This window comes from Leptonotus elevatus, chromosome 13 (genome assembly GCF_054856555.1).
Source record: "Leptonotus elevatus isolate MCC_2025b chromosome 13, RoL_Lele_1.0, whole genome shotgun sequence".
NCBI classification, from domain to species: Eukaryota; Metazoa; Chordata; class Actinopteri; order Syngnathiformes; family Syngnathidae; genus Leptonotus; species Leptonotus elevatus.
The window spans coordinates 5,645,873-5,667,887 of record NC_141251.1 but is presented as its reverse complement, the minus strand read 5'-3'; the positions used below and the strand labels follow the sequence as shown (position 1 = coordinate 5,667,887).

Sequence of the window (22,015 nt, the reverse complement as noted above, 5' to 3'; positions counted from 1 at the left end):
CGCTATCGTCTCGTCACAGCCAACACGGCCAAGGTGTTCCTGGAGATCCGCGACGAGAACGACCACCATCCCGTTTTCACCAGGAAGCTCTACATAGGCGGCGTGACCGAGGACAGCAAGATCTTCAGTTCCGTTCTCAAGATAGTGGTGAGGAAAATATCCGCTTTCCTCTCCTTCGTCCCATCTGCAGCACTTTTCTGTACAACCCCCGCATCACCTGTAACCAAACCCGCCTCCTTTTTATTCCCTTCAATGTCGTGGCTGGGCAACCTGACTGGCCATCTAATGAGTTTGCTTTGGCACACAAAACAGGTTTTATGCAATAGTGCAGACAGTCTGTTATGTGAAGTGTGTATTTAGTAGTAGTGAGTTCTCGTCGGATACACTGCTTGTGTCAGAAAAGTTCCAGGACCGACCTCACAAAAAAAAGTAGGACCCAAACCAGGACCGACCTCACAAAAAAAAATAGGATCCAAACTCGGACTACAAAGTATGAGTCTAAAACAAAAAAAAAAAGTACAAATACATTCTATTTTAAATGTTTTAAGTGTCCCAAAGATGTATTTATACTTTTCTCTTTTTTTTTTATGCTAGAGCACACATTCACACTTTGATGCAGCCTCAGACCTGAAGAGGTCGCTTAAAGCAATGGTAGTTATTGCAACAACAAAAAAAACGGCCAGCAGGTGGCAGCAGAGTATAAGAGATCCACCAGGGCCATGTTGCAACAAGCTCTTTTCCCCACTGTTTTCAACAGGTTTGTGAATAATGATGAAACTTTGCTATATACTAATGCTAATTGCTGCAAAACAGAAACAGAAATGTACTTGGGGGTTTTTTCCTGATGAGAGAAGTGAGTCTAATCTTTCTTTTGGTAGGTTCCATGTTTTTATAGCAATAGAACACAATATTCTGTGGGCCTTTACAAAATCAGTCAAAATCCAGAAAACCAGCTGGGAGTGAAGGGGGTTGCTTCAGTGAAAATGGCTGGGACTGAATAAGTTAAAACACATAGCTTTGCTTTTGGTAATTCAGTTTAGCTTAATGCTACCAAGCAATGCAAAATACCATAGACAAGCTAACAAACAGAATTGGTGGTATAACCTTTTAGGCAACTGACATTTGAACACTAAGAAGGAACACATTTAGACAGATAATGGAACAATGCTAGCAGGAATATGTTCTTTATCCTCCGCAAGGAACGGTGAATTACTGTAGCTTACTGAGGCATTTGCTCATCTTTACAATATAGACTGGACTGTGAGGCTGAGACAGATGTGTACCATATTTGTTTCTATGATCATGCGGCATTTATCCCTTCATCTTGGAAGTCCAATTTGCGTCGTGCATTTTCTCCCTCCATGGCGCCGATCGGCATACCTTCCTCGGTTGTTCTTATCGGGCATGTCTGCGGCCTTCCGTGAGGTCCCCCCCCCCCCCCCCCCGCGCCTTCCCCCTCTTCCATCAATAGCAAGGGAGGGAAAAAGACGAGATTGCTGCTATTCATCAGTGTCACTTGCGACACGGGCGCGAATTGATGCCTGTGTTTGAGCTCAGTCGCCACTCGGAATTTGCGCCTTAGAGCTTTTTCTCCGGTTTCACTTTCCATCACATTTAGTAGATGGACTAGCTTAATGGAGTGTAAGGTGCCAAGGAATTGTCAGCTTCTTTTGAAGATGGTTTTAATCCTGTCTTCTACTTTTTTTTATTTTTTTTTATTCTCTGATACTTACGTGACCGACGGAAATAATGCATAAGGAGAATTTAATCATAAAGGGGGAAACATTGGCTTCCGAGTAATCTATTACAAGATGTCCCAATGGAACAATCTGCAGCAGCCGGCAGGTAAAAAGTACACGAGATGGAAATGACACAAACGCCTGCGGCTGCGACTCCTCTACCGTCAGCCACTTAATATATCGCCTCGACACCTGCATGGGGAAAAAAAAGCAATTATCTCCCCCATCATTTGAAAGGCTATGTTCTTTTTTTGTTTTAAACCGCTAGAAGTTACGTTTGTTAATTATTCCTGTTTTTATGCCGCATTCCCTCCTCGATTAAGACATCTTTGTACGACATAGAGGAATTAATAATCGGAGCTGCCGCCCCCACAACTCTTCCGCTCATTGAATTTAGCGAGCCCTCGCAAATCGAAGGCAATCCGTTCCGGGAGGCTCTTTGGCCTTCTCAATTCCAATCACTTTTCGGCAGAATAAATGCTTTCCAAGGGGTTGAACTTTTTGCCTCATTATAAAACTTTGAAGTACAGGTAATGGAATGTGGAGAGGGGAAAAAGAATTAGTGGCCATGAAGACATAAGAGCATTTGCAGAAGGCATATCTTCATGACGCCCTGAAGTGGTTGCCAGCCAATCGCTGCGCTGTATTTAAATAGCAATTTAGTTTGCAATGTTAAGAAATGTGAATACAATTATTAAAAACAAAAATAAATACAGTAAAAAAAAATTTATCACAAATTACTTTTAAATTTACTTTATTACATTTAAAATCAAATCCTTGTGTAAGCAAGCATGTAAATTCAGTTTCAAAATTATTAATTAAATTGCTATTTAAACTATAGTTTGATTTAAAAAATGTCATCATATAGGAAATTCTATTAAAATGGCAATAAAAAAAGACTACCAGGAAAATTATGTAATCTAAATTGTTAGATTCATTTTAAGTAAAATTAGGTCAATTAAAATGATTTTATTTTTGGTTGTACAAATGAATTACTATTTAAATTGTAGTTAAATAATATATGTATATATAAAAAAGGCTATTGCAATAAAAATTGAAATTGAAATTCAATAACCTTTCATTGACAATGATTCTACAAAAATCAGCATTTTCATCTTTTGTCGAATATTAAAATAAATACAATTATTTTAATTATTAAATTAAAAAACTTCAGAATTTTTACATTCCATTCACAATTACATATAATACATTAAAATTAATTGTCATTTTAATTGTCAAATTGAAGTCAAAATTTGAATTCAGTAAAAAAAAAATCATTTTTTTGAAGAATCCTATTACAACTGCAATTATATTAAAATTTCAATAAAAATAATAACTTGTGTTAAAAAGTCCATTTCAAATATGAATAGGTCGTGTAGTCTGATTTGTCGACTTTTTATGAAGTAGCCAACTTCCAGATAAATCACCATCATGGATGGATGAATATTTCAAAGAAATTGTAAACATTTATAAAACTTATGTGCATTATTGTGTTTTTGTTTTTCTTTCTTTCGTTCTTTCTTTTTTAGGCTAGCGACCAGGACACTGGGAACTTCAGCGCCATGGCTTACCGTCTCATCATCCCGCCAACGGCGGAAGGCCAGGACAGCTTCGTCATCGAGGCGTACACCGGCGTCATCAAGTCGGCCATCATGTTTCGGAACATGCGGCGCTCTCACTTCAGCTTTGAGGTGATCGCCACGGACGACTACGGCGAGGGTCTGAGCAGCCGCGCTGATGTGGTGGTGAGGCTCCACTTTTATCGTCGATGTCATAACAATGGCGCTGCAGTTTAAAATGGTTGTCAAGTGAAGACGATTTTTTTTTTTATTTAATGAGCACATGGTGGACCTTCGCGATGCAACAAGATTCAGTTAGCAAGCTGACTGTGGACTGTTCAACCAATTGATTAGGAATTTCTGAAAGCTTTTTGTATCAATTGATATTTCACTATGACAGATTGGACACGTTATGGCGGCCATGCTTGACAACATCCATGATGAAACGAGTTATTTTGATCACGTATATTTGATTTGCGTAATCATGTTGAACATTCTGCAATTGTCGTCCACCCTGTCATCACGGGGTAACTGCACCTTTAAGAAATCGTCTGATATTTTCAGTGAAATTATGACTCGCGTGTTGTTGTTTTTTTTGCAGCGGAGGCTGAAAAGGTGGATCACATTATGTGTTTTATCTTAACATGTCCACTCTGTCATACGTAAATATCAATTGAGATCAAAATTATTTCAGAAATTCAAATGTCAACTTTTGTTCTCGGGTGAAACGGGGACAACTCAAAGGCACCTCAAGGCAATGTTGACGCTTATCCTTATATTTTATTTTAGTATTTTAGATCAACTTCAATGTGCCAGTGGATGTTCCGCCAACATTATTGTTCCCTGTTTGAACTTGCTTCGCTGTAAATCCGTGACATCACCTTGGCTTTCTTTTATCTCAGCATTGTGCGGCTGCATAGCGTTGGTAGGTTGGAATGATTTCACTTTTGTGTATGGTGCGAAAGGTCATACGAGGGACATTCCACCTGCCGTTTCTTGTTAAGGTCGTTCGGGACATTCTGTGCTGTGGATGCATGCGTGGACGTGTGCTTTTATTTCTTTCGACCTCTGTGTTCCGTTTTTTCCTCAATAATTTCACACAAGCTCTTCTTTGCCCCGGTTCGGGGCTTCTCCTTCCCAGACATCCTTCTTTATTCCAGCGCAACGCATCGGGCTAACAAGCAGACGGCGGGAAAGGAACGTGCGGGATTGCCGCTTGGAAATTGAGCGAGAGAGCGATGATTGCTTTACAGCGCTGCTAGTTAGTCATCAAGGGTATTCTCCTAATTTTACTAGTGCACTGTGAGATTTTTTTTTTTGGTACCAGAGGCTGTTGCACTTAATTTCGATTTGAAAGGGGTTTACCACATCGTGGTATTAATACCATCCAGCCATCCGTACATTTTATTTAGCGCTTGTGCTCATTAGCGTCGCAGCGGGGCTGCAGACGTTCCAAGTTAACTTTGGGGTGAGAGGCAGGGAACTTCCCGGGCTGGTCGTCAGCCAGTTACAGACCGCGTTATTACAAGCAGGCAACTTTTGAGGGCGCATGATATTCGGAACTTCTTCTGACATTTGCGGGTTTTTCTCCTCTACTGTGTGCTCGTAAGGTGTCTGTGGTCAACGCATTGGACATGCAAGTTATCGTGTCGACAGTCCCGCCCACTTTGGTTGAAGAGAATAAGGACCAACTCATAAGGTAAGGATGCTAGCGCTTCCGACTCTTGACGGATTGTTTGTATTTTGTTTAGGGAAATCGCAGAATGCCCGTTACGACCGTACCACTGTTTGTTCCGGTTATATACAGAAATCGTGGGTCACGTTGCACAAACACATTCAATGTACCGACCGATCCGCTCCACACTCTAAAAAGAGGATTGTTGAACCAATTTAAGATTGAATAAATTGAATTGTTGATCAACTTTTAAAAAAAATTGCTTCAAGTGGTAACACACGATTAAATTAAGTTAGTCCAAAGTGACTCCAATCCAAAATATTAAGTTTAAAGAACTCATCATCACTTTAACTTAATATATTCACTTTGGACTAACTTAATTCAATCGTGTGTAACCACATGAAGCGATTTTTTCAAAAGTTGATCAACAATTCAATTTATTCAATCTTAAATTAAATTCAATTTGTAATCTTAAGTTGGTTCAACAATTCTCTTTTTATAGTGCAGTAAAGTTGTGCTCACGCATGCGCAGTGGACGCTAACGGATGACTCTGATGTTAGCTGAAAGCTAAAGCTAACCCTGATTGCTAACTATAGCCTTCATTCTTAACAGTGGTGAGAAGCATCAGATCAAAACTCACGTACTCAGAGAACATGTAAACACCATACGAAAAGGCCCATGCTCGGATTCAAACCCAGAACCTTTAGACTGTGAGACACACGAACAGTTGACATTTTTGAATGGGATGTGAGAATCTATGAGCTCCTGTTTTGATAGCAGAGACTTGGTTGGTGCATGTAGCTAACACCAGGTTGTTGTGCGAAAACAAACTATTAACAGCGCCTCGAGTAATGACACCAAATTATAGTAAAACTAATGACGTTAATATGATTTCAAATTATTGCGTTGACTTCATTTCAGTCCCGATTTTACGAGAAAGTAAGTTACTGTGTAATAAGGGCGTGAAAGAGACGGCGGCTACATTTCACCAGATGCATCATATCGCCGCATCCGCCCCGTACCAATCAGTATTTTATTTTCCGGAACATTTGCTTGCCCTCCAGTGTGACTTCCAGTTAATTGTTTTCCTTGTTTGAATAGATAGACCCCCCCCCACCCCACCCCCTTCCTGGGAAAAAAACAAATTGCACCCTCTCCAGCAGCTCTACCCGCAAGGATATGAGCCTTATTGGTTTTAAGGTGGCACCTAATTCCGCATATAAATATGTCACTGGAAAAATGATTCATAATAAACACCGACTCGCCAAACTAAAACTCTTCCTGGGCTCTTAAATAAATATCAATCAGCCGAGCGGAGGCCTTGGTCGATGACCCAGTTGAGTGTATAATACAGTCTCTTCTGTCCCCGTCCAAATTAATTAATGATAGTAATTCGGCGAAACATCCTTTGGCACCTCCAGAGAGACTCGGTGTTTTGGCCTAATGAGGCTGTTTGAAAGGCAAATTGGTGTTAATAGTTGATTTTTCAAGAGCTCACCGTGACTCCCTCAAACACGTTTAGACCCGCAGATGCACATGTCGGAGGGGAGAACGACATTAGTTGACGACTGCGCACGCCGTTTATCAGCGTTGGCTTGCAGCTTCCTCTCATCCTGCCTGAAAAAGGATACTCAAGGCTCAAATTGCAGCACGGTCATTGCCAGATCGGCTGGATGGTCCGTGCCGGAAATGGTTCACTGTTTCCGAAGCTAATAGGAGTCTGATGACCTTTATAATGGCTTTATTGGGTTTTATTGCATTGTGGCAATTTCAGTATCCTGGAACGTCACATCCAGGACCAAATCCCCGGCGCCAAGGTGATTGTGGAGGCTATCGGGCCGCGTCGCCACGGTGACGGCTTCGAGCTGGAGGACTACAGCAAGTCGGACCTGATGGTGTACGCCATCGACCCGCTTACCAACAGGGCCATTTCACGACAGGAGCTCTTCAAGTAAGCCGGCTGAGTTTATTTTGCATTTATGTTCTCTGTTTTTGGCCCTTTTTACCCCCATTTGCTCCCCAAAACGTATACAAACGTTCTATTTTAAATATTGGCGTGGTCCCAAAAACGTATTTATACGTTTTTATGTTTTTTTATGCAGCCTCTGACCTGAGGAGGTCGCTTAAAGCAATGGTAGTTAGCATTGGCGCCATCTTGTGGCATCTTGGTGCCAAGGAACTTTGTTGAAGTGAGTTGAGGAGGGTCATGTAACGCTTTGCCGCCATCTTGTGGCATCTGTAGTCAATTATACACCTTTTTAGAGGAGGCTGGATATCGTATTACTAATAAACCGATTTTGGAAATCATCCTGTTTTCAGGGGGTGGCCCTGCAAATGGGACACTGATAACCCCGCCCCTCTACTACGACGCTACTTGTTAATTAACCTGTGGCTCTGTGTATGCGATACGTGAAGCAGAAAATTGCCAAACAAAACGGTCCGTGGTAAGTCCCTTTGAAATAACTGTCACCCAAGTGTACTTACTCCAAAAATATTTTTGAAATTCCAAGCTAATATATGTGTATAAATATTTTTGGGGCTCTCAATTCGTCTCTGTAAAACTAGCACTTTTTTTTTTTTTAAGCAAGGTTTAAACATCACATTGATGCGCCGCTCTCAAAACGATTTTCTGCACCGCTAATGACTGTCATTTGCTACATTTCATGCCCGCAATATATTGCCACAAAAATATCGGTCCCATTATTTTTCTCCTCTCGCCACTACATACACCAGAGCCTCCAATTGTTTCAAGGGCTTGGACATAAACCAGCAAAATATTTTACTTTGAGAGTCTATCAGTCGAGGGACTGTTCCCGTGTTCGCGGCGTCTGTCTGGCACGGCGTGATTACTCTTTTTTTTTTTTCTTTTTTTTTTTACCACGTTTGCATTCTAGCGCAGCGACACATAGAAAAGTGTTTACAAGACATTTTTCTTCCTATCAGGGGGGGAACAGGTCCTTGGTTGGCAGTTGTAAAAGGCAAGCGTGCAATGTTTTTTCAACTTATTCTCAACTCCTGCTCGTGCTTCAATATAGATTTCTCGACGGGAACGTTCTGGAAATCAACAAGGAGTTCCAGCCTTTCCTGGGCGAGGGCGGCCGAATCCTGGAGATCCGCTCGCCGGACATCGTGGCGAGCGTGAAGAAGGCCGCCCAAGCTGTGGGCTACACGGAGGGGGCTCTCCTCGCTCTCGCCATCATCATCATCCTCTGCTGCATCCCCGCCATCCTCATCGTCATGGTGACGTACAAGCAGTGAGTACCAGTTGCTAGCAAAAAAACATTCTGATCAAGCCCTCGTTGCTCAGTGGTTGTTATTTATTTATTTATTTATTTTGTCATTATACATGCTGACTGCGCACTCTGCTGGCCTCATTTCCACGCCGGTGCTTTGGGGGAAAGCAAATTAATTAAGGCTCATTTGTAACAAATACCTACAGTCGGTTGTGACCGCCACAGCGCGTCGTCACGCCACTTAATCATGTCTGCCCCACGCAGATGCACAATGAAACAGTCTGGCTCGCTTAAGTGTGCAATTCACAAAGAAATAATGGGATGCCTTTTTGGGCTTGAATACATAGAGGCTGGCTTCTGTATTGTTTGAAAGAAAACAGCATGTTGCCCATGCAATGGCAGTAACGGAGCAGCATGAGGGACCGACTCAGGATCACAGATTTCACTGATTTGACATTGTGGCCTCAACCAAAACATGTCTCATATTCCGTTCCGTCTTCAATTCCGCTTATCCGGGGTCGGGTCGCGGGGGCAGCAGCTTTAGCAGGGAAGCCCAGACTTCCCTCTCCCCAGCCACTTCAGCCAGCTCCTCCGATGGGATCCCAAGGCGTTCCCAAGCCAGCCGTGAGACGTAGTCTCTCCAGCGTGTCCTGGGTCGTCCCCGGGGCCTCCTGCCGGTAGGACATGCCCGGAACACCTCCCCAGGGAGGCGCCCAGGAGGCATCCGAACCAGATGCCCCAGCCACCTCAACTGTCTCATATTCTTTAGAAAAAATAAAAATAAACAGGATTTTTTTTTACCCCATAAAGATTGATCTTTACATACATTTGGACATCGGATGCCTGCCACCATTTTTCAATTTGAGCTAGACTGTGAATAGAAATGGCAAACGATATAACTCTTCTTCTCTTTTTTTTTTGCCTCCCTCCCCGTCCTCTCGCTGCGCTATTCCGATCGTCCTCCATCAGGTTCAAAGAGTAAGTATTTATTTCCATTCATGATTTTCAAGTTCCTTTGTTTGTTCTGGAACAGGAAAGATCACGCGAGAGGTGTAATTTGCCTCATCTTAATGATTCATTAGCTATTTAAATAGGATCTAATGTGATGTTGCACAAAAATACACACCGATGTCTTTGGTGTCGTAGTAAAGTGTATATACACTGTAGGGGTTAGCAGGTTAATGTTTCATTGACGCCAAATAGTTTCTGTTCACGCATGAAAGCTTATTAGTTTTAAAGGGAAAATCCACTTTATGTCAACTGAGCTTCCTGATTCGTGTTAATACCTTCGCGCTAATTTAATATCTCATGTGTTTGCTCCGATAACATTTGTTCGAGGGAAGGAAACTGTCGATTCTTTCTTTTAATAGGCGACAAGCTGAGTGTGCCAAAACCGCCAGGATTCAAATGGCGTTGCCGCCGGGAGGCAAGGCACCGCCCACCAGCGCTGTGGGGGCCAACCTTTACGAAGAGCTCGGGGATAGCAGCATGTGAGTCCCCCAAGGCCCCTATTTTTAAACTGCATCCCATTAGGTAGTAATTACAACCACCACCACCCCCTCCTTGAATCTCATTGACTTGAAATAAGTGACAAATTAAGCAATTAACTTTTCTTTCAAATGTATTAGGAGCAATGACTCAACTCTACTTTAACAGTAAACAACTAGCAAGCTAGCTAGCTAACAAGCTAGTTATGGTATCTATCTATCTTGCTAGCTAGCTAGCTAACAAGCTAGTTATGGTATCTATCAATCCCAATATTGTCTTTACTGAGAGTATCTCAGCAAAGTAAGCGGTGAAGGTTCGTCCGAATTTGCTGGCACAGTCAAATAAATGTTTGTTGTTTGAGGAGTTTATTTTCACGTTACTCCAACGCTCTGCTTGCTAGCTGCTTTGAAACCACTGCGGTTGGTTTAGCTCGACTCCCCGGGATGCAAACTTTTGGATACGTGAAGTCCCCTGCTAGTTGTTGGCAGGCTGGGTTGTGGCATATCTGTCCATTTTTAAGCCACAGAGTGCGAAAAAGCCCGACGCTGCATGACTCCACTTTGGTCTGGACTAACATTTTAAGCATTGCATACTGTCAACTGTCACCAGTAGTCCTGAGGCTACGTCACCTTTGCGTTACCTCATGTGGCTCCTGACATCGAGATGTGTACTAAAACGACATCCAGTCTTACCATCTGTCTGTTTTCTGTCCTTGCCATCTTGTCTTTTCCTCCCCCGTCCGTCTCTTTGGATTCAGGCTGCAGTAAGTAATCTCCACATCAAAAATTCACAAAACGAAATTCTAGATTCCCCTTGTAGCTGATAGCTTTCAGGTATGCTTTTGATTAGTGTGACCTTTTCTAAGGCAAACCTGAAGTGAAAGCCTTTTTTATCCCACGTGTCCAAACAATTCTCCTCGAGCTTCTGCTTCATCTTGTCCTATCGTCACACCTTGCAATGACGCCGCATCCTTCACGTGTGGAAAAGACGCAGGTTTTGCAGCAGACCCTCAAATGTTGGAGGTCATTTGTTACGAGTGGCAACTTTTGATACGTTAATAAGAAACAATGGAAGTAGAGTTAATCTGTTCCAGTTATTTTTCTTTGGGCAACTTGAATAGATGACACTTTGTGTTTGATTTGCATACATCTGATTTTAATTGCTTTGAGATTAGTCAAATAGTCTTATCTAGTCACCCAGGCATCAGACATTAGCTCTTTCCTTCCTCCTTTTGTCTAAGCTTTTCCCTCCCTGAAATCATCGCTGTCAATTGTTTTCAAGTCTTTTTTTTTCTTCTTCTTCTGCATCACCCTCTCTGGACCAGGGCTAAAAAGTCTGTCATTGAGGAGGCCGACCACCAAAGGATTCTTAGTACCTTTGCCTGTCGTGCCCTCGCAGCCCACAGCAACGGAGCGCTGCATGTCAACCTGCCCAAGTCAGAGAGCAACGTGACCTTCCTCTCGGACCGCAACCCGCTCACCACCCACAACCCTGTATACAATGACAACAGTCATCTCGACAGCCCCGGCGTCTACACCGGAAGGAGACGCCCTCCCAAAAGTTGCTTCTCCTTTTCGTCTCCTCATTCGGAATGGCCCGGGTGCGCTTGGACGATGCCAGCTCGCATTCACGCAGAGGGTAACGACGCGCCCCGCAGGCAAGTGCTCATGGCTCCGTCCGACTGGGAACTGCAGAGCATCCAAGCTGCCATGAGACGCGGGCAACAAACGGAGGGTTCCGGCCTTCACCCGTTGAGTGGAAGCTTCGAAACCAAAATGTCCGTCCGTGAGCAGGCCAGGCAGTTTGAGCAGCAGGCCCGCCTGCAGAACTGCCAAGGCTCCGTCTCCCCAATACTCGTCAGGGACCAAGACGGCACTGATGTGCTGGAGGTGTCCCCAGATGCCCTCCTCTCAATTATGGACCACCACCCGTCATCTTTTGGCAGGGATGCACCCCCAAATATTATCGTCACGCAGGGAGACGAGTCGTGGTCCCTGTCGAACCAGAGATTGACTCCGCCTGTCCTCAGGAAGTTCAGCTCCAGCATCTCCAGTTACATGACAGTGCAGCCATGTCAGATTCATGTGGAGATCATACCCGACCCACCAGAAAACCCGCCGCCTCCTGTTCCGGAGCGGTCACCCTCTCCGCCCTCGCCCTCCACCTCCCCGAGCTCCGATCCGCCTTCATTTACACCCTCGCCCCCTAATGTTCATAAACTTATCAGCACCAATCAGGACTCTCCTTCTAATGTTAACAATCAGGTCTCTCCTCCTTCTCCCGCTCACAAAGAGGTGGTTCCCTCACCTTCACCTCACAAAGAGGTCGTCGTCCCCCCGCCTCCGCCGCCTCTCCCGCCGCCACCATCACCTTCCATCGACCAGAGTCGCCCGGTCGTCCAGTTCGTCCCAACGTCTTTGCCGCCCGTGTCCTCGCTTCGACCCGTTTCAGAACGCAAGCTCCCCTCCCCCGCCATCTCATCACGGGCCGATACTGGAAAGCGGGAGCTCAAAGGGATCCTTAAAAACCTCCACAATCTCGCCGACATAGAGCGGTCTGTTGCCAACCTGTACAGCCAAGTCGACAAAAATTGCAAGGTGCCCAAGTTTAACAAGAAACCACAAGTGACTGAGGAATCAGAGGGTGCTGACAAACTGCAAGACTCTGATCTCAGCGGTGAGCAGAGCACGCCAAAGCCGAGCACTCGCAGCTCTGCGGTCCAAATCTGCTCAAGCGTGAACTGTGCTGAAAGCGAACCAAACGTGGCGGCCGAGCTTCAACGCTCGGATGTTGCCGAGCTCAGCGAACCCTCTTCCTCTCAAACCACAGTCTTCTGACTTTTTTTTGCTCCATATTCACGTTGTTTTGAATTTTTACATCTCCGCTCTTTGTTTTTCCTGTTCTTTGTTTCTCTTTCTGAATTTTGCACGACTGCTAGTTTTGCATCAAGTCAACATTTTTGAATGTGTAGATTTTTCCCAGACACGCAGTGCTTTTTTTTTCTTTCTTTTTTTTTACTCACTATGTTGTTGTTGAAAGCCGCCATCTGCCAAAGAAAGTGTACTCAGCTTTGCCACATTGATTGTACGATGCTTTTATAGGCCTGCTTTGCTCCATAAAAGTTTATAACAGTTGTCTTCTGTCAAATTGCAGTTTTTGACTAACAGCTATTCAGTAGTAGTTCAAAATATTATGCATAAAAAGGAGGGACATACAGTTTAAACTTTGACTTTTGACAGCAGTTGACCAATCAGAGGGACGGGAACCCCTATGTTGTAAAAAAATAACAAAATCATTCTTGGGAATTTAATGCAGTTCCTGTCTGCAAAGCCAAAACTAGCCGGAAGGGAATATTCTGATTTTATTCCGTTTCTTTAAAAGATCCAGGAATTACCCATAACTCTCACGAATTCCCCAAAGGCATGCACGTTTCTTGGATATGAACTCTTAAATATTTAAGGCGTATGGATGATATCAGGGATAAGTAACTCAAAATGCATGCAATACATTGCGATATAAATTATTTTCCATCATATCTGCTGTGTGTCTCTGAAGTCTTCTTGCCCGTTAACCATAGAAGCAGCAGTACTTGAATGCAATATTAATGGGGGGGTGTTTCAGTTCTCAGAAAAACACACGACAAATGGCAGTCATTATACGCATAGCCCCGGCAATATTTGGTCCTTGTGGATTTTTCCGCGCTTAATCCCTGACCAAAGGAACCTCCAAAGCACATCCAGGAATCCTCACAAGCAGACTGTGACATCACGTTGTAGCGAGAGAAGCGGTCGGCAAAGACTTGTGTTGCGTTCGCAGATACAATCATGTTTCCCTCGGCAGGCTCATCCTAAATGAGGCGACCTCTGGAGACTCTGTCAATTCGCATGTCTGCAGAGATCCTGCCGGCTTGATAAAGTAGTCACTCTGATGTTGTGCGGCACACTTGAAAAGGCTAATTACAGAACCAATCAATCCCTGAGCGCAGACTCAGGGCTGCTGCCTGTGGGACTGTCAAGTACAGTTACCTTCTCTCCACCCCCCCCCCTTCTCTCTCTTGCTCTTTCACCCTCCATGTGTCCCATTTATCTGCTTCCTTCGTCTTCACGTACGACTGATAGTCCCTTCCAATCCTCGGCCCCCTTCTTGTTAATCTCAGGATGATCTCTTGCCTTTTCCCTCCTTTGCCTGCTGCGCCGCTATCATTTCCGGCAGTACAAAGACTGAAAACCGCCACTAACTGCAGTTTGATGCTGTGGACATTTTGCCGAAGTAAATAACAGGGCAGATCAATCACATTTTCCTGCATTCACTCATAAGCATCCCATTTTTGTCCACGGTGGCCTTAAACTGGTCAAGTCACCACCTCCCAGTCTCCATTACCGTATTTCTGGTGACTGGTTACAAAAATAAGAGTGTCCACAAATGAACTTCCTCCTCAGGCTCGGCAGCTAGCCGGGCTAGCTGCTAGCTACCAAGCTAGCCTTAAGGTTACCAAGGTTGCTTCCGAGGACCCCAGTGAGCCTGTTCTAAAAAAATAGCTCACTCGTAATGGGACATTGTGATTTCCTGATGAAAGTGATCATTTGAAAATGAGATTTATAGAAATGAAGTTTTGCATTTTGCTATGTATTATTATCTATTATTAATAACATATAATGAGAACATTATTAAATGTAATTTAGGCAAATGAGTATAACACTATACCCAACACAACGGCACAACGTGTAAATCGGCTGCAGTATAGCGCCAACTGGTGGCTAATATTGGCAACCTCCACAAGAACCTGGTACCTTAAAATAAGGTCGTATCGGTCCAATACCGATACTCGGTATCAGTACTTGCCCATCCCTAATCATGTTAGGCTCGAAGTCTTCCAATCCAAAACAGCAAAGTCAACAGGTCATCCATCAGAGCCCACTTCCATCTTCATCTCTGCCCGGGAGGTGTGGCGAACACAGCCCCCTCGCCGGCCCGCCCCTTACAAGGCTTTACAGCTCCCCAGACAAACACCCCCAATGTTGGGGTCATATATCGGCACGCGAGTGAAGTCGTCATTATTTATGTGACAAGTTGGACTTGTGCTGGTCACGGTGCTCCTGGAAGCCTTTGCGGCTCCATTCCGCTGCCTCCTTCCTATTGACTTGTAATGAATGCGCTTCAGCTGCATTGTTGCTCGCAGCAGCCTTTTGATGGATTTGGAGATTTACAGGCTTCATTTTAGCTCAAAACACAAAGCGCATTGCTGCCCGTCGAAAGGATGTGGCGCAATATGTGCGCGGAGATAACCGAGGACACTTTTATTAACTTTGTTTGAGTTATCATCCCTGCCGGAATCGCAGCACTCGTTTAATATCTGCCTGGAGATTATCTCGGAATGGCTGAGTAGACGTTTTTTTGTTGCTTTTCTCCAAATTCCAATCTACACACTCGCTTTGATATGTGCATTCATTGTTGCTTTTTGGGGGGGTTGGGGGGGGGGGGCTCCTCTTAAATAAGATAAAGGAGTGGAAGGGGAAAAAATTAACCCATACCAATGTGATAACACGGGCCCGGGGAATCTTTTCCAAAATATTGCAACGTTGTAATTGCAAATTTAAAAACGCACTGTAAGTAAGGCTACAATTTTCGAACTGGTCAGCAGAACAGAGATGCGCCACTGCTGTAGACCAAACATTTCATTTGTGCCAAATTTCAATTTCAGTCCTAGTCATTATTTGTCCCATTTCCCTCTTTGTTTTGCGGCACACAGGAGGCGAGGCTACGGCAGGCAGGTGAGTACGTGCATGTTGTGATGTGGCCGCTTTTCATTCTATTATTCTTATCTGCAACTCCTTTGATGCGAAATGTTGAACAAGCACAAGACGGGTTTTTTTTAAGATGGAATATCCTAACGACACATTTGGAGACTCTTCTGTCGCATTCTTGTCACACTTCTGATAATCGCATCTTTAATTTGCTGTTCTCTGTTTGAACCCAATTAGGCACCGAATATAGACAATTTATTTTGTATTTTAAGTATTTCCAGCGTATATCTTGTATACAGCGGAACCTCTGCTTTGATATGATTACATTGTTTGGGTTAAACTGTCACCATCAAAAAACGCACATTAACATTCTTAACTCTAATAGTAAAAGTGTCCAACAACTGTTATTGATTGTCAAAACATAAAAGCATTTAAATGTGATTTGTTCGAAACTTTCTTAATTATCCTTAGCCATTTTCACTGAAGCAACCCCCTTCATTGTTTTACTGGATTTTGACTGATTTTGCAAGGCCCACAGAATATTCTGTTCTATTGCTAAAAAAAAGTCTTCTTTCATCAGGAAAAGAAGTATATTCATATCTGTTTCTGTTTTGCAGCAATTAGCAATAGAATATAGCTAAATTTCATCAATATTCACATTCCTGGTGAAAACACTGACAAAAACATCTTGTTGTAACATGGCCCTGGCTGATCTCTTATACTCTGCTGCCACCTGCTGGCCATTTTTTGTAATAACTATCATTGCTTTAAGCCACCTCTTCACAAGCGGCATCAAAGCCTTCTTGTATGCTCTAACGTAAAAAAAACAAACCAAAAATGAGTTTGAATGAGTTAAGAAATGATCCTCATTATCTATTAACTTTAACTCTCCCTATTAATTTTTTTTTTTCTACGTCATGTCGTCATCCGTAGAGGTTGGAAAAAACAACAAGCTTCATTTTGACAAACAAGGAGATAGTACAGAAGTGATCTGAAAAAATACTCAAGTGGAAAGTCTACTTTAGTATAGAAAACAAATTTGCTCTTCATTTCCCAGCACTGATTGACTGTGAAACATCATTATCGCATCGTGAGTTTTTTAACAGCCCAATTGGGTCACCCAGTCCTCACTAAAACTTTAGTTCACTGTCTTATTGTCGCCATCAACTTCTTACCTTTGTCTTCCTCATTTTTTTCATCTCTATACTTTATTACAAAAACATTGCAGTTAACAAGCGAGCTCTGCTTTTTCCCACTTGAAACATTAAACTCCTGTTTGTGTCTCTCCTGGCGATCTCGTTCCTTCCTTCCGTCACCTTTGCCTTCTTCTTCCTCTGCACTAATCACTGACAGCATCAGCAACTGCTGAGACCATCTCTGCTGAGACCCGAGGTAGAAACGCTGCCTTTAAAAAAAATATTTAAAAAAATAAATAAATAAAATACCGTCCTTAAGTTGCCCCATTGTTGCTGAGTCTGCTCTGTCTGCATCTTGTACGCGACTCCTTCTCTTCCTCATAATCTGGAATGTATCTCTCTCAAACGCAGGAACTCTCCATGGAGTCCGGCATCGACCCCGGCCAAGACTACTACACGCAGGACTACTATAATTACGATCAAGGGTGAGCGTGCAAACCTGAGGGTCATCTCGTTTCTCAGCGCAAATAAAAGCGACCTCTTTTCAGGGCTTAACTTGGAGGGAGCATAATGATTAAGTCACAAATGAAAAATGCAGACGTGACCTTGAAAAGAACTGCAGACAATATCAGGTCGACTGATGAGCAATCACAAGCTTATGAGGGAGGATGACGACTTGTAAATTGTGGCCAACAAGTGTTCTTATGTAAATATATACCATAGATACGTACACCATTCGAAATGAATTGGGTCAGGAAGACAATATAGCTCTGCTTTGTTTGGATTCCTACAAGTATCCTAAGTTCAAGTACATGCTTCCTGGAGTTGGACTTGAATGGGAACATGATGCTGGCTTTCTGATTAGCGAGCGTTTCAAGTTGCCAATTACACCTCCCGTATGGCATGAAATAGGACGAACAAGTCCAACAAAAGCGAAAATGTCCGTTAAACTCCCGGATGATAGCAGGTGACTCTTTCTACTTAGGGGACGGCAATTTGCTGCCTTTCACGCTGGTGGAAAAAAACAAAAAACGTGACACTTTCAAATGCGTCCACGTCGCCAATTGCTTTGGCTAATGAGTGTAGCATCAGCGTGACTAGATAGCGTTTGATCTGTATTTATTTGCACTTAATCCAAAAATCCAAGTCCTTGGAGTCTCTGCTGCACATTTGGTAGTTGAGTTTGAAGTCTTACCTGCAATGCGTTCAATTCTACTTGGGCTAATTAAGGACATGTCACCAAACGAGGGATGATAAATGTGATGCATGTTCATGTGTGCAGTTTCCACGTCATGTTTTGAACATTGCAAGGAAAAAATATATTTAAGTCTCCTCTTATCCTTCCATTAAGATGACAAATCCTCCAAACTAGTTCCATAAAAGTGTAAAATGGTAATTTATAAATAGCACATTGGATAAAAGGCATACTGTGTGATTTCCGTCCCCCAAGTGCTTAATGGGCTCTTAGGCATTATTTTACCACACTCAGGGTTCCCACTTGAGCATGTTTTGTTTTCTTGTGATTCATTTGATTCCTGTTCCAACCTCTGCAAGAAATGTTTAGTAAGAGCTCTTGAGCCATTGAACAAAATGGCATGCATTTCCTGTTTTCTCTCTCTGTTTCCAAGGTATGACCTTCCTCAGTATGGCAGTAGGAGGAGGTTGATTGCGCCCGTGTATGATGAATATGGCGAGGTGATAATGGAAGATGATGGTTATTACTACAGTCCGCACGGCCCTGAGGTACCGCCTTTATTTCAATGTGTATTTCATGCTCCTTCGTGACCATCAAAATGTCAAGTATTGTCAATACCGTGTGTACAGTTTGTTAATAAATAAGTAGCCTCGATGCACTCCGTGGCAGTCCATTATGGCGTGATCAGCACAAAAGCATGATGAATTGAATATCGCTGTCTTAGGGCCAAGGCCGCGGAAGGGGCCGTGGCGGTGTGAGGGGCCGAGGCCCACCAAAGAGGGTTGCGTTTAGGGACGACGAGGGAATCGAGCCGGCTGAACCAGAAGCCGAAGCTGAGCCCTCCAAGGCCGCCAAGAAGCTCAAATCCGTCATCAAACTCAGCAAACTCCTGGCAGCCGGCAAGAGAGGAGAGCAGGCGTCTGCTGCCGCTGGCCCGTCTCCATGGAAGAAAGCCAAAATGTTCAAGATGTTCGGCGTCAAGAAAAAAGATAAGGATTATGCCAAATTGATGTCGGCCCGCCGTATTGACAGTCTGGAGAGTCTGAGTGATGGGCCTTCGCCCGCGGGGCCCATCGACAGCAAGTCGCGCACTCGCAGCCAGCTTGGCAAAGTTTTGAAGAAAATCAACTTCGGCAAGAAGTTGCAGGCCCGAAGAAAGTCGCAGAGTAGCGTGAGCGTCACCGGCAGCGAGAGGGATGAAGAGGCCTCGCAAGTGACAAGTGAGGATGAGAAGAAATCTAAAGTGTCCATTAGTGTGACGGAAAGTGAGCCAGAAGCAGGGACAAGTGGGAGCACTAAGGACAAAGGCTCAGATGATGAGTCCTCAGAGAAAAGCAGTGTGGACAGAGAGTATCTGAAAGTGGATTTAGATCGCGATGACGCCAACGAAAGCACCGTGGACTCGGAAGAAGAGCCCGATCAAGACCCTGGGGACTCGGAAGAGGAAAGCATGTCTGAAGGGGGAGAAACGGAAAAGGAATCAATCAGTGAGAAAGAATCAGGTACCGAGAGAGATTCCGGATCAGAAAAAGAGTCTGAATCTGAGAAGCCGTCAGGGACAGAGAAAGAGTCTGAAACCGAGAAAGACTCCGAATCAGAGCAAGAGTCTGAAACAGAGAAAGACTCAGAGTCAGAATCCGTCAAAGGGTCTGATTCAGTGACGGCGACAGAGGAGGGCTCAGGATCGGAGGGAGAATCGGAAGAAGAGTCGGAGGAGGAAGAGACTGCAGGGAGTACGAAAGACAGTGGGTCTACTGCCCGCTCATCCGTAAGATCGGCAGCTACTGAGGCTAGCAAGGCAAGCAGTGGGAGTGGCAGCGGGAGTAGGCGGAGCAGTGGGAGTGGCAGCGGGAGTAGGCGGAGCAGTGGGAGTGGCAGCGGGAGTAGGCGGAGTAGTGGCAGTGGTAGTGGAAGTGGAAGTGGCAGTGATAGCAGGAGTGACAGTAGTAGCAGGACTGTGGGTGGTAGCGGAAGCGCAAGAAGTCGAAGTGCGAGCGCCAGCAAATCTGGTTCAAGTGTGAGGTCATCGCAACAGACCAAGACGTCAGGAAGCACAATAACATCTGGGAAGTCCAGCGAGGAGCTCAGTGAGGCCGAATCAGGAACAGGAACGGTCAGCGAGGCAGAGTCAGGGTCAGGCAGTGAAGGCTCTTGGTCTAAAGGGTCCGGCCAGAGAAAAATGTCCGGTTCAGACTCCATCGGCAGGTCGTCCAGCGGCAGTCAGATGACGGGGGAGAGTTCCTCAGGCAGCAGGAGGAGTTCCTCTGGCAGCGTGTCCACCAGCGGCAGCCTGCGCTCCCGAAAGTCCATCCTGACACACAGATCCGAGGGCACAATCACCGAGGAGAGCGAAGAAGAAGCATCAGCATCGGAGACCGCTGATGAAAACAAAGAGTCAGCTAGTGACATGAGCGACGACGCGCCATCCAGAAGGTCCAGTGTGGCGTCCGGAGGCCCCGAGCCATCCGCCCCGTATCGCAGTCCTCCATACCCCGCCGACATCAGGAGCATCAGCGGCACTTCTGATGAGACGTACGGAGGATTGTCACCGATTACCGAGGTCGACGAAGACGCCATCTCCACGGAGAAATCTTCAACCGGCGGCTCTGGGTCCGAGGCCGGTAAAGACACAGAAGAAACCGAGGCGACGTCAGACGGCGATTCCGAGTCAGAAAGGGACTTAACGGCCTTCTAGAAAACACTTTGGTCACCGTGAAGTAAGAGAACATCAATCATCTCTGCATGGGAGTGAACTCGTCACTGCTTTCTTCTTCTGAGTGTCTTCAACATCCACTGAAGCTGACTTAACCTGGGCCACTTGACTTTCTGCACAAGCAATTTACTTTCCTCTCTCTCAGTGTGCATTTAAATCTCTTCTTGATCTTTATTATTGTGTGAATGCTGACAATCAAGGATTATTCTCAGGACCGGTATTAAAACCATTATAGCGCTTGTTTTTAAAGTGCAATCTCTCACCAGATTCAACCGCAATCAAAGAACAAAACCGCTCTTTTGGGAGCGGTTGGCAATTACTTCTCTCAGCCACAACATTTACTACTTTTGACAAAAAAAAATTTTTTTTTTGTGTGTGGTCATGGTGCCAATGATGAAAAGGACATTGCCTCAACGTATTTAGATTCCCTTGTGGCTCGTCCCTGAGCAATATGGGAGCAAGTTGCATGCTACCAGTAATGTTTAACCATTGTTACTGTTTTTCTGATCGATCAAGACTTCTAGTGCTGTTAATAATATGTTCTATGCAGCCCCACTAGTCTAAATACGGTATTCTGGTTAATATTGTGTTAGTAGAAAACAACCAATCACTGCTCAGCTCCAGAAAACAGGTACGCTGCTGATTGGTTGTTACCAGAAGACCTGAGCAACTGTGATATCATATAACATATTATTGTCAAGAAATGTTTAACACTGACTTCCCCTTTAACATAATGACACAAACCTTTTGAACCAAGCCTTTCTTTCTGACGCGGATGATTCGCCGACGTGTCAAACTGCCGCAATAAACGGCCGAGGAGAACTTATCTCATGTCAGATTTTATTTACCTTAAGGGTTGGTGGCTGGTATTGGCAGCCTCCTTGAGTACCAAAAAATAAGGCCGGTATCATTTTTGCATGCTGCTTTGTGGGGACCACTAAATGTGTGATTTTAAAATCCACCTCTTTGCATTTATACTGCTTGAAGCCGCCAATGAAACTGACCCCTGTTGTTCTTCTCAGCTGGGCAGAAAGAAGCGTATGAAGCTGGTGGTGGATCGAGAAACTGAAACCACCTCCACCGGAGAGGAGAGCTCCTCGGAGACGCAGAGGTGCCGTCCGCCCGGCAGCCACAGCAACATTAACGGGAACATCTACCTCGCCCAGAACGGCACTATTGTTCGAACCCGACGGACACCCCACCCCAACAACCTCAAGGTGGGTTCCCAGTTTAAAAAACTGGACAAACTGGGGGTGACTCACGAAGAGCCGTCGCCCATTGTTAGCATCGAGGGCCTTGACGGCGGCACGGAGAACGGGACGGGTACCTGCGTTCCCCCCATGGTGGACATCAACCTTAACACCCGGGCCTCTTGCGGCTCCCTCAGCTCCAGCCTGAACGGTCTCAAAAGCTCCGGGTCCAAAAGCAGTATCGGCAAATTGTCGCTGGGCACCAACAGCGGCGGCCCGTGCGGCGGCGAGGAGTTGGAGACTTCGGTGGACAAGTGCAAGGACAGCAGGGAGACGCTGCCG

General features: G+C 44.7%; 2 protein-coding genes across 4 annotated transcripts in view; both read left to right on the top strand.

Moving 5' to 3' along the window:
- Nucleotides 1-20,838, top strand: part of LOC147163577 (protocadherin-15-like) — a 230,833-nt gene extending 209,995 nt beyond the window's left edge. For 2 of the 3 annotated variants that reach the window (XM_086092792.1, XM_086092791.1), the window contains 5 exons: nt 20-147; nt 3,269-3,484; nt 4,909-4,997; nt 6,749-6,925; nt 8,010-8,232. In XM_086092792.1, coding sequence (XP_085948918.1) covers nt 20-147; nt 3,269-3,484; nt 4,909-4,997; nt 6,749-6,925; nt 8,010-8,232 — 833 coding nt within the window. Of the gene's footprint in view, nt 1-19; nt 148-3,268; nt 3,485-4,908; nt 4,998-6,748; nt 6,926-8,009; nt 8,233-9,176; nt 9,186-9,577; nt 9,698-15,444; nt 15,467-16,792; nt 16,832-16,986; nt 17,061-18,203; nt 18,319-18,494 lie in introns of those variants that run through there. The other variant, XM_086092793.1, reaches the window with a different exon arrangement.
- LOC147163578 (protocadherin-15-like) lies at nt 10,139-12,829 on the top strand. The gene is made up of 3 exons (XM_086092559.1): nt 10,139-10,156; nt 10,382-10,458; nt 11,020-12,829. The coding sequence occupies exons 1-3, from the start codon at nt 10,139-10,141 to the stop codon at nt 12,530-12,532; spliced, it is 1,608 nt and encodes a 535-aa protein (XP_085948685.1). The 3' UTR covers nt 12,533-12,829.
- Nucleotides 20,839-22,015: the final 1,177 nt, after the last annotated feature.